This window comes from Aythya ferina (assembly GCF_964211825.1).
Source record: "Aythya ferina genome assembly, chromosome: 2".
NCBI classification, from domain to species: Eukaryota; Metazoa; Chordata; class Aves; order Anseriformes; family Anatidae; genus Aythya; species Aythya ferina.
Genome location: NC_140297.1, coordinates 966863 through 982083, shown reverse-complemented (window position 1 = coordinate 982083; position 15221 = coordinate 966863). Strand labels below are relative to the sequence as shown.

Below are 15221 nucleotides of genomic sequence, written 5' to 3'. Positions count from 1 at the left end.
CACCCGCAGCAGTTTGCCCCCTGAATATCAGGGAGCTCAGGACAATGCATTTGCTCCAGCAGCTGTAAATAAGCAATCTGAAAAGAGCATCACCAATCTAATGAATCCATTCCCCTCCACCCATTTTTGTTGTTTTTTTTTTGAATAGGGCAAATTAAACTTTCACAGAGTGACTACATGCTTGTTTACCAAGCTGCACTCAAATAGCCCCTGAAGTCCTATCCCTGCACCGATCCTTCACCACTTCAAAGCAGTTTTGGGTTGGTCAGGGTGCTGCTGCCTGTGCGGCACCACCACAGGCGAGCCCCAGGGCAGAGCAGCCCCCCAGGCCTCAGCGGCTTCCTCTGAAGTTGAAGACCTCGTGAGAGGTGGGACACACGCAAAGAGCAAGGGGGTAGTCAGGATTCCTGATGTGTCATTTCATCTCCCCCCACCCAAGGTAATAATTTTTGCTGAAACAAACCTCGATTTCTTTTTTTAAACGAGAAAGTCAGAGTTCAAAGCCTACCCTTTCTGTTCTCAGGAGGATTAACAGCAGGTTTTAAAAATGAGATTTAAAAAGTCAAGTTAAAAGCCCACACAAGACACCTCTGCTTCCAGTCAGTTCTTTGACACAGATGTAACAGCAGGCGAGACTGGCTCACGCAGAGCAAGCCAGGCTATGCAAAATGTGGATTTCTGCTCAAGCCACAGCAGTTTCCAGGACGTGGGGCTGCTCCCAGCCTGCACGAGCTTCACTGAGCTGCCGCCAGGTCCTGTGGGTGTGGAACAAGAAGGGGCAGCAAAGCAGTTTTAGCACTTTAGGTTTTTGGTCCATGCTACGCCACGGAACTGCGAGCCCTGCTTTAGGTGGGCAGTTCGCACGGCTCAGCCCTAGGGTACAAAACTACCCGAGGAATTCTTCTTTCTGCAATTAATTGTGTTTCCTGCCTCTCCTGGCAGAGGCTCGGCTACTGGAGAGCTGAAGTCAAACCCACGGCAGCAGGAGCAGCTTCAGAGCAGCCTCACGGAGGCACATGGACGGGCTGAGCCTGGTTCCTCCCGGCCAGGCTCTCTCCTGGACACATTTCACGACACGAATACACAGCCTGGGAGGGCGCAACAGCAGCAAACGCCACTGCTGAGAGCTTTGTGACAGCTTTGGCACCTGGTGTCCCCAGGATCACCCGAGGCAGTCCATTCCTGAAGTCAGTTCCCAGAGATTCTGCCCACTTGGAGACACCGATTTCTTTAGAACTAAAGCAGCAGCTAAATTCAAGTTAATACAAAATAAAGCGATTGAGATTAAGTAAATGAGGCGAACATAATATCTATATATATATAAAAAAAAAAAAAAAAAGCAATTTCCCCACAGGTATTTCTTCAGGAGGCTTCCCTCAGCGTCACACGGGAGCTCAGCGACGTGGAAGCCCTGGCTGTAAGGAAATGTTTCCATCGTGCTGCACCACCACGCGTTACGCTAACAGCACAACCCAAGCTGCAGCTGAGAAAAAAAGAACAAAACCTCCACCCGCACCCCCACCACAGGCTGCCCTTCAGCAGGAACAAAGTTTGAGTACACCCCAGATGATTCAACTGCAGCCGTCTTCGCTTCACTTGACTGTATTTAAATAAAATAAGGCATTTAAAAAAACTGACAGGCACTAAAACATCCTCCCCTCCTCGCACCACATGCCAGGCCAACGTGCAGAGGACAGCCTCTTGGGGCAGGCTGCTGGGCAGTTTGTGGATGTCAGAGCGTGAGAAGCCGTTTCCATGAGGCAGCAAAAGAATATTGAGCACAGGCAGCCTCCAGCCAGTACCTGGGTTGCTCGGTTGAAGCCTGCGGCCGCAGCGTTGCCATTAGGACAGATGAGGAGAGGGCTGGCACCCGGTAACCACCAGCAAGGAGCAGGCTTCCCTCCCGCTACAGCTCCCCCCGACCCCGCAGCGCGCAGTCTTTGCTCATCCCATCAGCCCTCAGAGCTTCTTCAAGCGGCTGTACAGTTCCCTTTTGCTCCTCTCACCAGCCCAGGTTCGGCTTTTGGTGCGAAATCTTTTCAAGTCTTCTTTAAAGTCCTCGTGGTGCATGGGGCGGTAGCTCTGGGGCTCGCAGAAGCTCTGGGGAAAGAGAAGCTGGTTTCACCTCAGAGCTCTGAGTCCTGACACATCGCCAGGGCCTGGCAGCAGCCGCTCAGACAACGGCCTCCAGAGCAAACAGAACTGAGCCCACTGGGCTGGAGCAGCAGCAGGAGCCGCATACCAGGCGTTCGTGAGCAAAGCTGAGTGACATTCAGATTACAGCTACTTCAGAAGGGGTAGTTATCAAATTAAGGACTTTCAGCCCTGTGCACTGAGCTCTCACCCCACTTTTCTGGCAGACATCAGTAAGTAGTGCTAGCAAACTAAGGAAGCCTGTCCAGCGTTCACCTTGAAATAACAAAGATTTGAAAAATGTATCTCCAGGCCTGGCAGCTCCTGGCTCTCAGATCTGAGAGCAGTGAGCGCTGCCATCGGCTGTCCCGTGCTGCCACCTTGAGGCTCCCAGTCCTCCCATCTCAGGGGTGCGGCCAAGGGGCCAGAAACAACCCCCGGGGCATCCACAGCCACGTAGGAAAGCCAAAAAACATGACTGTCGTGAGCAGCAGTAACCCCAAGTGGGCCCAAATGCTGCTAGACACAACATCCCAACGAGGTGGGAAACAGCACGTGGGCAAACGTGGGGACCAGCACACAGCCCTGCCCTGCTGCTGACACCCCGGCTGCAGAAAGGCTGAAGGAATCCTTCCCACCTGTTTGGAAATGCACAGGAAGGTGATCTAAGAGATACTCCCAAGTGTGAGAACCTGACAGGGACTAAAGCAAGAGTGAGACCACAGCCTAGTTTGTGCCAGAACAAGGAGGAACAGCCAACAGCTGAAATGCCAAAGCACCAGAAAACAAGCAATAGAAGAAACACCACTGTCATGGTGCTGGGAGGAGCTGCTGGGCATCTATTAGTCTCCTTTTCTGAGTTAGGAGTTGAAAAACTCAAGCTTTGCGCTTCCAATTTTGCTTTTTTAGTATAGCATACGACTTGACATCTCCATTCGTCATACAGCAATTACTGTCAGGCCTCTCTCTTCTCTCCTAGTCCTTGCAGGCGAAAGCAGTCTTAAATTCCTTCTCTGAATGACATTTTAAACTCCTGGTTCTTATAAAAAGGCAGAAAACAGTTTTGTGTTTTACTCTAGAGACAAGCAGAAAAACATTTCAGCTACAGCAGCAAGACAGCTGTAAGGTATGGAATCAGCTTAGAGAAGTGAAGGGAACGTCACTGCCAAATGCTAACTGCTCTCAAAACAGGAGAGCACGGAACAAAGCAGAAAAAGCCACTCCAGGAAATTGGGGTATTTACTTATCCTTTCTCCTCTTTGAGTGTGAAAACAGAAGGGCTGAATTTAAGTGTTACTTACACGGCATCTTAGGAAGAAATCCCTGTAGCCTCCCTTCAGGACATAGAGCTCTGGGTAGTGGAGGTTGGGGTATTCGTTACCCAGCCTGTCCCGCTCCCTCACAAACCGGCACCTGCAGCAGGGACAGATCCCACATCACATCTTGCCTTCGACAAGTACCACGTGGAGCCACTGCTCCCCCAGCCTCCCACTCCTTGGGCTGTGGTAGCAAGCTGCTGCCCGTTAGGGAAGCACCAGCAAGCCAGACTCGCCGTGAAGTGCAGCTAACTGCATTGCATTTTCCACTTTTAAGTGTTCCAGCGCACCAGCAGCATCTACTCGTGATAAACCACACGTTCAGTAGCACGCCAGCACAGAAACTGGTGCCTCCCGGAAAGCTTTGCCCTCGCCCAGCACAGCGGGCAGTTTGTGTCTGGTGTTGTGGGGTAACTCACATCCGCGGGCCCCGCTCTGAAGAGAACTCGCAGTGGAACACTATGATCACCCGTTTGTTCTCCGACGGCCGGATTGGCTTCTTCAGCAAGAAGTCTTCCACGTCCTCTTCCATATGGAGGTTTACAGCACCCTGCAGAGGCAGTCACAGAATCAGAGCTTGGAGCAGATGATCTTGGAGGTCTTTTCCAGCCATCCCCCTGCTACCAATGTCACCCACTAAACCGTGTCCCTAAGCACCAGTCGTGCCCAAGTAAAGGAGAACAGCAACAAACCTGTCCTGCTTCCTCGCGAGCAGCTTTCTCCTCAAGTTTCCCAGAGGAGAACATTGGGAACAAAGCTTCAAACTCAAACAGAACGTTACACACACAATCTAACACTGCCTCAAGTGACTGTGACCAGCCCCAGGTGGCCATTTCAACAGCAGGAGGCTGTGGCTGGTTGGATTTCACCTCCCACCTCACCGTGTTTGAGGGCCAGCCAGCTTACCTGACACCAAGAACAATTATGCTTTCCACAGCCCTTTGTTCTACAGATGAAGCAACCATTTAAATGAAATAAACTATTCTAATCTTAGCTCCCCTGGATATCAGGATGCTGGACAATTGAATATTTCACATCTTCCTCTTCTTTAACATCTCCCTGCTTGCCACACAGGCCACCTCCTCTGGTTAAGGAAAGGGAATGGCTCCCTCCTCAACGTGCAGTCACTTTGTGAACCAAGTGAGCGCTCGGTACCCTGAGATTCATGCAGTGTGCAGGCATAACGGGATCCCAAACCTCTCTGGGCTACCTGAGCACCTCAGCCTGAAGATACACATGGTCTGAGACACTCCTAAGAAGTAAAGAAGAGCCCCACTCTGTGCCAAGTGTCCCCATTTTCTTCAGACAGCTCCACATTGCTCGTACAGAGTCAGCAACTTACCTTAATGTGTCCCCCTTCATACTCGTATGGATATCTACAGTCAATTATCACACATTCCTTGATGAAGCTTGCAAATTTTCCAGTCAGCACAGACACAATCTGAAAAAAAAAAAAAAAAAAGAAAACCCATGCAACAATACAGTTTAGATGTTTTCAGATATTTTTATTAAATGAAGAGTTTTCCTTACTGTCCCTGGAACACATACCATTTCCGAGTCGATGTATTTTAAATCTTGATGCTTCCCATCAACAGTGTGGAACAAATAACCCTAGAAAACAGACAGCATTTAATTGAGAAATTCCAAGCATGTCCCACATACTTGGTAGCAGGGCATCCAGCAGCTAACTTCGTAACACAAATGCTTTATTGACCAGAGTCTCTTCAGCAAAGCTTAAGAGCTAAAACAATTCTAAAATCCGAGGACAGCTTTTCTTTGGCTCCTGAACTGAAGGGATTTTGTAAATATTTTTGAATGACCAGAAAAGAATCACGTCTAACTTATGAAAGCGCTGCTCTCAGTGACAGCCTTCACCAGTAATTTGATTATGTACTGTTGAAGAGAAGTGCTTTGCTTGGGCTGGTTCAAGACATCTCTACCAAAAGAGAATACAAATCACTTAATTACCTTTGAGAAGTCACCAATAAGGTCTCTCTGATCACTGTCCAAAATGCTTTCAATCTCTGCTGCAGAGGATTGTGTCTTTACTATCTTCAAATTCTAGAGGGAGACAGGTTAGAGCAGAACACTGAGCACCGACAGCAGAGACCCCTTCCCCACCGCGTAACCAAACTCCGTGTTTGCTGACACCCTGAACCGTGACTCAGTTTCCCTTTTGGCTCACAGGGAAACAGGTTCAGGAGCATACAACTAGTGCACCAACTCCCCTCAGCCCCTACACTATGCACAAATTCTGGATAGATCAGCAACTCGTTAGCCTTCATAAACTAGGCAACTGTATTTCACCTTCCCCGCTTAATTAATTCTCTGCCACAACACTGAATGCCAAGCCACCAACCGTTGCGTCTTCGGATGGTGTTCCAGGCAGGCTTTTCCTCTTCTTGCTTTTCCCTGGAGAATTCTCTTCCTGCGACCTCTCCATCCTTTTCTGGGTAGTTCTGCCTACACCACTGGGCAGAGCTGAAGAGCCAAACAAGCGGCATCGTTTGGCCTACAAGGAGAGAAGTTAGAGTTGTCTAGCAAAGATTAAGATTAAAAATTAAGCCAGTCTCAGGCTCTCAGACTATTGAAAGTTTTGCCTTATGTAAGACTGTCACTGCATAGCAACAGCAAGAAGTAAATAGGGTCATCTAAACTGGGGACCTACACTGCCAACAACACTTGTCTCTTGCTGTGCAGACTGGATGAGCGTAGAGCACAATGAGATGTGCTGGCAGAGTGCTTTCTATCAATTAGCAGACAATCTACCAGCAGATTAAAAGCCTTCTGCTGTGAGACTGAACTGCCCTCACAGTCTATTATCAGAAGACTGGGCTACAGGCACTTCAGGTAAGCCTGTGAAAAATGTTTTCAAGATATGTCAACAAGTATCTGATAAGGGAAGTCAAAATCTTCCTGCATTTATGAAGTGTTTTAGTAAAAAGTTAACAGATACATGCACGCAATGAGCATTGTTCTACACTGACGCAACCTTTCAGGCATCAGGCTTTAGCAATTACAAAATAGTGTAGGATTTTTATACTACATCTTGTTTTGTTATACGGGATGTAGGATCAGAGGCAGTGTGATCACTTTTCCCAGGAGTGAAAATGTCTGCCAGAACAAAGTTCCCATCTCTGTTCTGTTGTGCTCTGCTTGAGCACTCACCCGCATGTCCGTTTTCCTCATGACTAGCGGTGCAGTCCAGAGGCTTGCCACGTCAGATGGCATCTCCTCATCATTCTGGGAAATGAAAGTTCATTCTCATTTATTTCACCAAGGACAGACACTGTAAATATCTAAGGCTCTTGCATAGCTTGGGCAAACATTGCAATTTAATTCAGCTGCCAGAGCAGGTTTCGGAATTCAGCTCAATTACTAGCCCAATACTCGATAAAGTAACAGAATGAGCTGACACGTGTTGGAACAGGTAAGTTATATCAATTGTTACTTAACAGCGATACTCTTCCAAAGCATTAAGCATCTCAAGTTCAATTAGAAATAGTCTTGAAAGCAAATATTACCTCTAGCTCTTCAACAAGTTTTCTTTAGAAAATACCAACTACTCAAATAATTCTTCCTAGTAATGCAATTCAACTACCAACAGAACAGCAGCAATACCTTTAACTGCTGCTCTCCCACCAAGCAAATACCACTGCCTGCACTAGGAAACAGCACACAGAAAAACAGAAAAATGGAAGCATTGCAAAAGATAAGTCTTTCAGGAACCCTTAGTACCTGGCTTTTTGCAGACTGACATAACACTGCACTGACTTCTAGAACACACATGAGCTTCAGACATATTGTTGGCAGACTTAATGTTATACAGAGATGATTTTAAGGGTTGATATTTTGTACATACCTTCAAATCCTGCTCATCTAAGAGCTCTAGGAATCCATCATCATCTTCGCTTTCAGAGGAAGCTAGAGGTGACTGTTGCTGGAAAGCTGACCTGTGGTTTTCCAGCTCACCCGTGGGTATTTCATTAGATGGAAACTGAGGAAAAAATAGTTAGCTTTAATATTCTCTCTTTACAAGATACTGCAAACAGAGATGATGCCATGCTGCTCACTAAACTACAGAAAAGATGGAGGTTATCCCAGCATTTTGAATAGATGGAGTTGAGCAAACCCCAGACTGAGTTCCAGTACTTTATTTGATCCTTACAACTGCAGAGTGTTTCGTTAGTGTGTCATAGGAACAGGAATATTCAACTCCATAGTTCCCAGGTACAAGATCAGGAGTACTAAGCATGATGAAGTACTACCAGATTTAAGGAGTGGAGAAGACTTGGCCCCTCAGCTCCTTTTCTGTGCAAGGATCCATCATGTTTGTTTTCCAATTGATTCTGCAAAGTTTTGCAAAGCAATAGCACATCAAGTAATATTTTTTTCCTGTGTGTCATATCTGGATAAGATCCAGTTGCAGCTACACAGTTGGCTTCTTTGTTCCCAATGCATCTGCATCAATACAAATATCCACTTTCCTGATAACAGAACCAATTACAAATTAAAACTTTATCTATTCCGCATTTATGTCCCCATTCACTTGACGTACTGCAGCATAGCCTCAGCTCTGTATTTACTCATCTTCCACAGACTACAGAAGAACTACAGAACAACCTCTCATGAGCCAAACACAAGAAGAGTTTTCTCATCTGACAGATAGATGAGCTTTCCTATTTGGTACATGAATAGTGACAACAAACAGCAGTGTCTTAGAACCACGATGCAATTCTTCCTCTTCCCTAACAGTACGTAGGCAGAGGATTAGGTGGGAATTAGTTGACTAAAACACCGCGGTACTTACTCCCTGAGCTGAGGAGGAATTTTGCCTTTGTCCAGGAACACCTTTGCCATCACGGGAATGGACGTGCACAGAACTACGAGAAGCTGGTTTGGTTGGCTTCTTAAACTCAAACGATTCCTGAATTCAAAAACAGAAAAGCGATCGTTTTTACCAAAACAAGCTGTGTAAGTTGCTAGGATCATTGCATCTTCTTTCTTTAAGCTATCTGACATGTTGGATGTTAAGTTCCCTGCTGCCAACAGAAATCGGAGCGTGAATGTTTTCAAAGTAAAGATGTTACAATAGTGATTCATTTAACGTAACCAAGCTTTCATCCTCTTGTTATCTGCAGGTTTAAGGACTTTTTTTTTTTTTTTTTTTAATTTCTTTTGGTAGTCAATTTCTCTGCAAAAGAGATCATTTTTAAGGCAGCCAAGGCTGTGCCTTGGTCAACAGAATTATGTTTGTTGCTAGGTGACAGGCCCTGGCTCCTGAGCACCACTTTTCTGCAGAGACCTATCGATGGCATGTCCAGCAGCCAGGCCATACAGACCAAGTAGGTAAAAGAACATTTGTGCTGCTGAGGAACCCAGGTTTCCTATATCAGCAGTGAAAAAAGATATGGTGAACCATGCAGCCCCCTCACAGCTACCTAAAGGTAGCACTATGAAAACATTTTCCCCTGCCACAGACTAGGCAGGTCCTATAGCACAAAGGAAGACCTGCACAGCCAAAGCCTTCCCAATTTTTATTAATCTGTAGTCAGTTTGCAGTCACTATTATAATCAGTGTTGCTGCACTTCACTGCAAGTTTCCCCGAGATAAGCTGTGCAAAAACTTTGTCATATCTGAGCTGTAGTCTGGCAGGCACCAAGCAAAGCCTCTTCCACTGTGCCTGCTGAGGAAGGGGTGTGCTAATTCAGCTTCCTCGCTATCACCTCTTACACAATCATCTCGGGAGACAAAAAGCAATGCTTACATTCTCCTTGTTTTCATTTTGCTCTAAGAGTTGAAAAGCGTCACAATCCAGAGAATCTGAATGGCTTCTCTTCAGAGCAGGACTGGATCCCAGGAGCCTCTGCTACAAAATTCATAGAGAAATGCTAGTTTAGTGTCATGCTGTAACCTTTGCACAACCAGATCTTAAGCAAAAGAGGAGTTATCAGGAATATAAGGCATTCATCTGCAAGTTGGGGCACCTATGTGCAGGAGCCTTATGCAGGTATCAAAATGCAGTGCTCCAATTGCACTGGTGACAAAGCTACAGCACTGAAGTTTTACATCAACACGTGGACAAGATTTCAAGTTTAGAAGCTGTCATTTTGACAGTTTAAGTCAAGCACCACAGCAGCTGTTCTTGAAGCCAAGAAATTAGCAAGATGTGGGACAGATCCAACTAAAAACACTTAACTCACGAAATCCTTTAACATTTACACAAGATCAATACCACCCTCACTTACTGGCAGTGAATGTATTCTTCTGAGAGGCAGTCGAATGCTACAACGAAAAAGAACCAAGATTACTATCTTTTAAAAGACAACGTTGAAATAAATGTGAGTAGAACTCACTTTTTTTTCAACAGAACTATAAGCTAGAGGCAAATCCAGAACAGTCACTGATAAAGTTAAAACAGAAATACTTACTTCAGTCTGCTAGATTCAAGAATCGCCTTCTCAAACCTGAAATTGAGATGCCCCGCAGTTAGCAAAGGATAGTAGACTAAAAGTCAGCCTTTTATTTAAGTCAGAGCATTATGCTAAACAGAAGCCAACATGCTTTTTGATGACGCTTTGTCCTTCTCAAGAGGTATTTACAGCCAGCTTATCCCATCCTAGTTTTCAAAGCACTAACTGGAATCCTGCTCTCTCCTCTCAGCATCATCTAGACAAGGAGCTAGATTAAAGGAATAAAAGCTTGGTAAATCAGGAACCAAAGGCATTTGGCCCACATAAATAAAGGACAAAGGATCTTTTTAAAACTTGAATTGGGAGAGGCAAATTCCAAGCTAAAAACAACTGCTTTGTACCAGTTAAAGCATACACAAGCAAAAGTTACAGAGTAAGTGCTGAGGGCAAAACTCCATGTGACTTGGTGCAGCCTCAGACCCTTGTAAGGCACCAGTGTCACACACAAATGGCTGAGTTAGTACAACACCAACGCAGCCCCAAGACCTGCAAGTACTCTGGGACACAGACAAGACAGCGAGCCAGCATCTGCACAGCACTAAAGCACACACTTCTAGAAGTCTGAGACAAAAACACACTGCACACATGCCACACCAAAGGAAAAAAAAAAACAACAAAAAAAACACATCAAGGTTCTCATTAGCCTGTATTTGTTAGTAGTACAGCATGAAACAGAAGTCAGGCTTAGCTTAGGGTTACGTACGTTTCTTCCATGATGTCGTTGGAGGTCAGAGGACTGGGTGAATCCAAGGCACAACCTGCACAAGACAGACACCATTTTCTAACAAGCAGCATCTTAGCACCAAGCAAACACAAGTTACTGGGCTTCGCTATAGAATTCCCCAAAAAGACACTGAATCACCTAACGTGGAATAATCTTGGCTTATTCTCTCACATATATCTTAGTCATTTAATCCTTTACTTTTTTAAGCCATGTTCTCAGTTACATCTGTTAAGAAAAAAAAAAAAGGCCACTTTTAACACATACTAGTGCACTGTAAACAAAACCAAAGCACCCCATAAGCAAAAATAACACAAGCAGAACATTACAACTACACAGCCTCTTCTAAGTACAGTCGGATATGAAACCTGCTTAAACACAGATCCTCAGGGAGCTTTTGTTTTACAGTATCCACAAGCCCTAGTGACAGGCACACAGCTTACCAGAACGTGCTCTGTAGGATCACGCCAAGACTTGCTGCTACTTCAGCGACTGATCTAAGCTAACAGCTACAAAACTCACCTGGCTAACAGGACAGGTGGAGGTCTCAGCACAGCTGAAGCCTTACAAGTATTTTGTAAACACTGGGGACCAGCTTTGGAGGCAGGAAAAAAAAGCCAAGAAGTAGAATAACCAAGCTGGCTACATCTCTATCTCCCCTTGAGGCTTGCCAGCTGTACTCACTTTCTGGCTTCCTTTGAAGAAATATGCACAAAGTGGTGCACAAACTCCAGTGAAAACACTGGGCCAGCAAAGTATCAGAAGCTTCTCTGAATCTTCAAATTATGGGGTAACTGTTTATTTTATTTCCACTGATAAAATTCATCTCACCCAGAGGGGGGAAAAAAATGAATCAAGAGTACTTCTAGGCAAGTATCAGTCCTAAAACCCAGCTCCCCAGATTTCAAGATAAACAGCCAGCTTCTGTATGCAAAAAGCCACAAACAAAACCCAAGCCACAAAGGAAACCCTGCTGAACACTTGATTCAAGCGTGCAGGGCAGGTTAGCACGGTTTGGGTTTAAAGAGAGAAACCACTCGCTTTCAAAGTTACCACCCTGCAAAGGGCAGAAACCCAAAGTGGTCCCATTCAGAGCTGGGTGCAGATACGTGCTGGCTCCTATCAGTGCGTAACGAAACGTTATCTCAGTTCTCCAGACCACAGCCCCAACGTGCAGCACTCACAGGCCAGTATCTGCCAGCCCCCACAGACTGGAGAATAGTGGGGCTCCAGTTCCCTGGGGAAGCCTATCTCGGGCTATCTCGAGCTTCCACCCCTGCTGCAAGAGGGGCTGATCCACTCACGATAAGGTGTTGACCTACTGCCACGTACAGAGCAGATCAAGGCAATCAGAAAACGTCCTGATAATCTGGATTTTCTCTCTACAAATCTAGCTGGAGCACAAATCAGAGCAGGTCAGTAGCCACGTCTTTTCTTGCTTTTCTTTCCCCTCCTTAGGATGACTTCTCTGTGTCAGAGTCCCCCTCTGGAGCCAGAACCAGTTTTTCCTCCACGCTAGCTCTGCTGCTTGCATGCTCCGGGACAATTTAAGAACCCACAACCCAAAACAGGGACTGCAGGAGCTTTGCTGAGGGATGGGGATGTGCCTGCCTTCCACGAGCTTGAGGATGAGAAGTGGCTACAGGGATTGCAAACAGCATTAGCTCTGTGTCCCAAACCTGAAAGCAGGGTGCAGATTCAGTGCCCTTCATCCCTTACCTGTTTTTACTCCCTGAGAACACCCTACCTGAGTCTGTTGACTCCGATGACACCGTTCTCTGCAGACCACTGGTATTCTTGTTTCCCGGATCTTGTTCAGCGTTTTCGTGCTGACTGTAAAAGAAGTTCAGGGCTCGTTTTAAATGCTTGTAAAGTGAGGAATACAAAAGAGGATACGAAGGCAGCTATACAGCACAGGGAAGCATAACCCAAAACAGTTACTGCCAGCCAAGCACAAGGATTCCTGCAGACAGCAGCCTTTTGTGTGCTCCGTGCTGCTGAACACACAGGCAATGCCACCACCAGATCACTGCACCTACAGACATGCTCAGGGCCTTCAGGGACCTCAATTTCAGTGCTTTTTTCTTTTAAACAATACACATGTAGTACTGGTGATGTTAGAAACAAGGCTTCCAAAAGAGGAAGAGGAGGGGTGGCTGGAGAAGGGAGTTTGTAGAGGAAATAACTCAAACCATGAGGGCTTTCTGAAACTACGCTTTAGAGTCTCTCATGATCCTATACCTTCCCAAATGAAGGCTCTAATATAGCAAGGTGTCATTTCGCAATAAAACTTTAGGACTAAAACCACTTTAAACATTGAGTAGGACATCGGTGCCTGGAGTCCTGGCAGCACCTCCCATATAATCCACTAGAAAAACCTTTATCAGAGCCCAGTTATCTTTCTACGGGAAGAGCTTCTGCAGGGCGGCTTCTCTCCTCGCGCCAGGTAATTGGAAAGGTGCACCGGGGCACGAGCTAGGGGCACAAAGTCAAAGGACAGAATAATAACCGTGGAGGGGGCTGGTGCGAGTCGCTCACAGGAATTCCAGGAATCTGAAGGAGGGGTGAACCATAAAGAAGGCAGATTACAGAAATGAAAGTGATAGAAAGCCAAAAAAGCAAAGGGCAAAGAGCAGGAGGGCTCTCAGGACCGCACAGGAGGCCAGAGCAAGGCAGGGGCTGTAGGGGACGGATTGAAGAGCTGGGAAAGGGGAAAACACGCAGCCTTGGAGCTAAGTACAGGGAAGGGCTCGGAGTGAGGCAGATGCCCTGAGCTGGGAGAAGATGGTGGCACGTGGTGAGCCACCAGGGGAGGAGGAACACGGCCTAGGAGGCAGCAGGAGCCCCAGCACGTGTGGGCAGGGGAGCAGGGCCTGCACGGGAGGGAAAAAAAAGGCGGCAGGGAAGGGGGAATGTGGAGGGAGGAGGAGCAGTGGAGGGGGCTTGGTTTGGGGGCAGCACGGGAAAAACTGCTTGGGGGGTGGGGAATGAGCTCAAGGTCTTGCATTTTGGGGGTGGAAGAGGCCCTCGAGGCTTCAGTTGGGGGAGAGGGAGAGGAAGAAGAAACCCTCGAGGCTGCAGTTTAGAGGGGGGGGAGGAGGAGGAAGAGGAGGCCCTCAAGACTGCAGTTGGGGGGGGGGGGGGGAGAAGAGTTCCTCGAGGCTGCAGTTGGAAAGGGGGGGGGGAGAAGATGAGGCCCTTGAGGCTGCAATTCGGGGTGGGGGAGAGGAAGAAGAGGCCCCCAAAGCTGAAGTTAGGAGGTGGAAGAAGAGACCCTCGAGGCTGCAGTTTAGAGGGGGGGGAGGAGGAAGAGGAGGCCCTCGAGACTGCAGTTGAGGGGGGGGGAGGAAGAAGAGTTCCTCAAGGCTGCAGTTGGGGGGGAGGGGAAGAAGAGGCCCTCGAGGCTGCAGTTTTTGAGGTTAGAGGAAGAAGGGACCCTCGATGTACAGCTGGGGGGGAAGGAAAAAGAGGAGGCCATCGGGGAGGTAATTTGGGGGGGAGGGAGGAGGAAGAAGAGGTCCTCGAGGCTGCAGTTGGGGGGTAAGAGGAGGGGGAAGAAGGGACCCTCGAGGCTGCAATTGGGGGTGGAAGGAAGAGGAGGCCCTCGAGGATGTAATTTGGGGGGAGGGAGAGGTAGAAGAGGCCCTGAAGGCAGTAGTTGGGGGGGAGGGGGGGCAGGTAGCTGAGGCCCTCGAGGCCCTGTTTCTGCAGGGGGAAAGGGGCAGAGGCGCCCCTCGGGGCCCTGACGGAGCGGAGGGGACGGGACGGGACCCCCCAGGCCTCGCCTCACGTGTGGGGAGAGAAAAAGAAAGGAGAGTAAAGGGGAGGAGAGGAGCCCCCGGCCCTGCTCTGAGGGGAGCGGAGCCCCCAGACCTCGCTGAGGGCCGCGAACAGGCCCCAGAGGTGGGGGGGGGATGGGGGGGGACACGGGGCCCGCGCGGACTGACCCGGCCGAGCCGCGTCCCAGCTGCTCCATGGTGAGGCGGAGGTCGGAGACGGGCGAGAGCTCGGCGGGGAACAGCGCCTTGACGGCGGCGGGGGAGGCCGGCGAGAGCAGCAGGAGGCGGCGGCGGTGTGAGCTGCCCGGCGCGGCCTCCATCGTCCCTCCCGGCCTCCTGTCAGCGCCGCCGCCCGCCCCGAAGCTGGCGCCAAAGCTCCCGCCGCCAATCGCAAGGCCGCTCTGCGCGGCGCCGCGCGGGGGGCGGCTTTTATAGCCTCCCGGCGCCCCGCCCACCTCCCGTTCGCCGGCCAATCGGAGTGGGAGAAGGGCGACTTCCCGGCTGGTTGACGGCCGTTCTGACCAATAAAAGAGGGGTACGGTGGGGGGACTGCACTTCCCAGCGTGCCGCCGCGAGGCGGGCAACGCGCTCACTGGTTGCCCGCCTCGCTGTGGCATGCTGGGAAATGTAGTCCTCTGCCTTTGCCTCCCCGTCGGAGGCTGTGTCCCCGCGGTTCTCCCCCCCCCTTAAAATGGGGGAAGATGAGGAGAAAAGGCACAAAACAGGCAAAAAACGGGGCCTCGGTGAACCGAGGGGCCAGGCCCGGGCCATTTCTGCCCAAACAATGCCCCTGATGGT

At 48.6% G+C, this 15221-nt stretch overlaps 1 protein-coding gene across 1 annotated transcript; it reads right to left on the bottom strand.

Annotated features, from left to right (window-relative positions):
• Positions 1 to 1586: 1586 nt before the first annotated feature.
• Positions 1587 to 14822, bottom strand: CDC25A (cell division cycle 25A). Its single transcript, XM_084510747.1, has 16 exons — positions 14592 to 14822; positions 12392 to 12477; positions 10627 to 10681; positions 9882 to 9917; positions 9699 to 9735; positions 9218 to 9319; positions 8260 to 8376; positions 7312 to 7446; positions 6618 to 6692; positions 5809 to 5961; positions 5418 to 5510; positions 4998 to 5060; positions 4792 to 4890; positions 3869 to 3999; positions 3435 to 3546; positions 1587 to 2100 (listed from the first exon to the last, which is right to left on the bottom strand). The coding sequence occupies exons 1-16, from the start codon at positions 14741 to 14743 to the stop codon at positions 1960 to 1962; spliced, it is 1587 nt and encodes a 528-aa protein (XP_084366873.1). The 5' UTR covers positions 14744 to 14822; the 3' UTR covers positions 1587 to 1959.
• Positions 14823 to 15221: the final 399 nt, after the last annotated feature.

Excerpts from the sequence above, each read along its gene's own strand:
- CDC25A (XM_084510747.1), bottom strand. The coding sequence starts at position 14,743 with ATGGAGGCCGCGCCGGGCAGCTCACACCGCCGCCGCCTCCTGCTGCTC. Across the intron at positions 5,511-5,808 it reads CACCATCCGAAGACGCAACG|AATTTGAAGATAGTAAAGAC; the intron begins GTTGGTGGCTTG and ends GTCTCCCTCTAG. Across the intron at positions 5,061-5,417 it reads TTATTGGTGACTTCTCAAAG|GGTTATTTGTTCCACACTGT; the intron begins GTAATTAAGTGA and ends TCTGTTTTCTAG.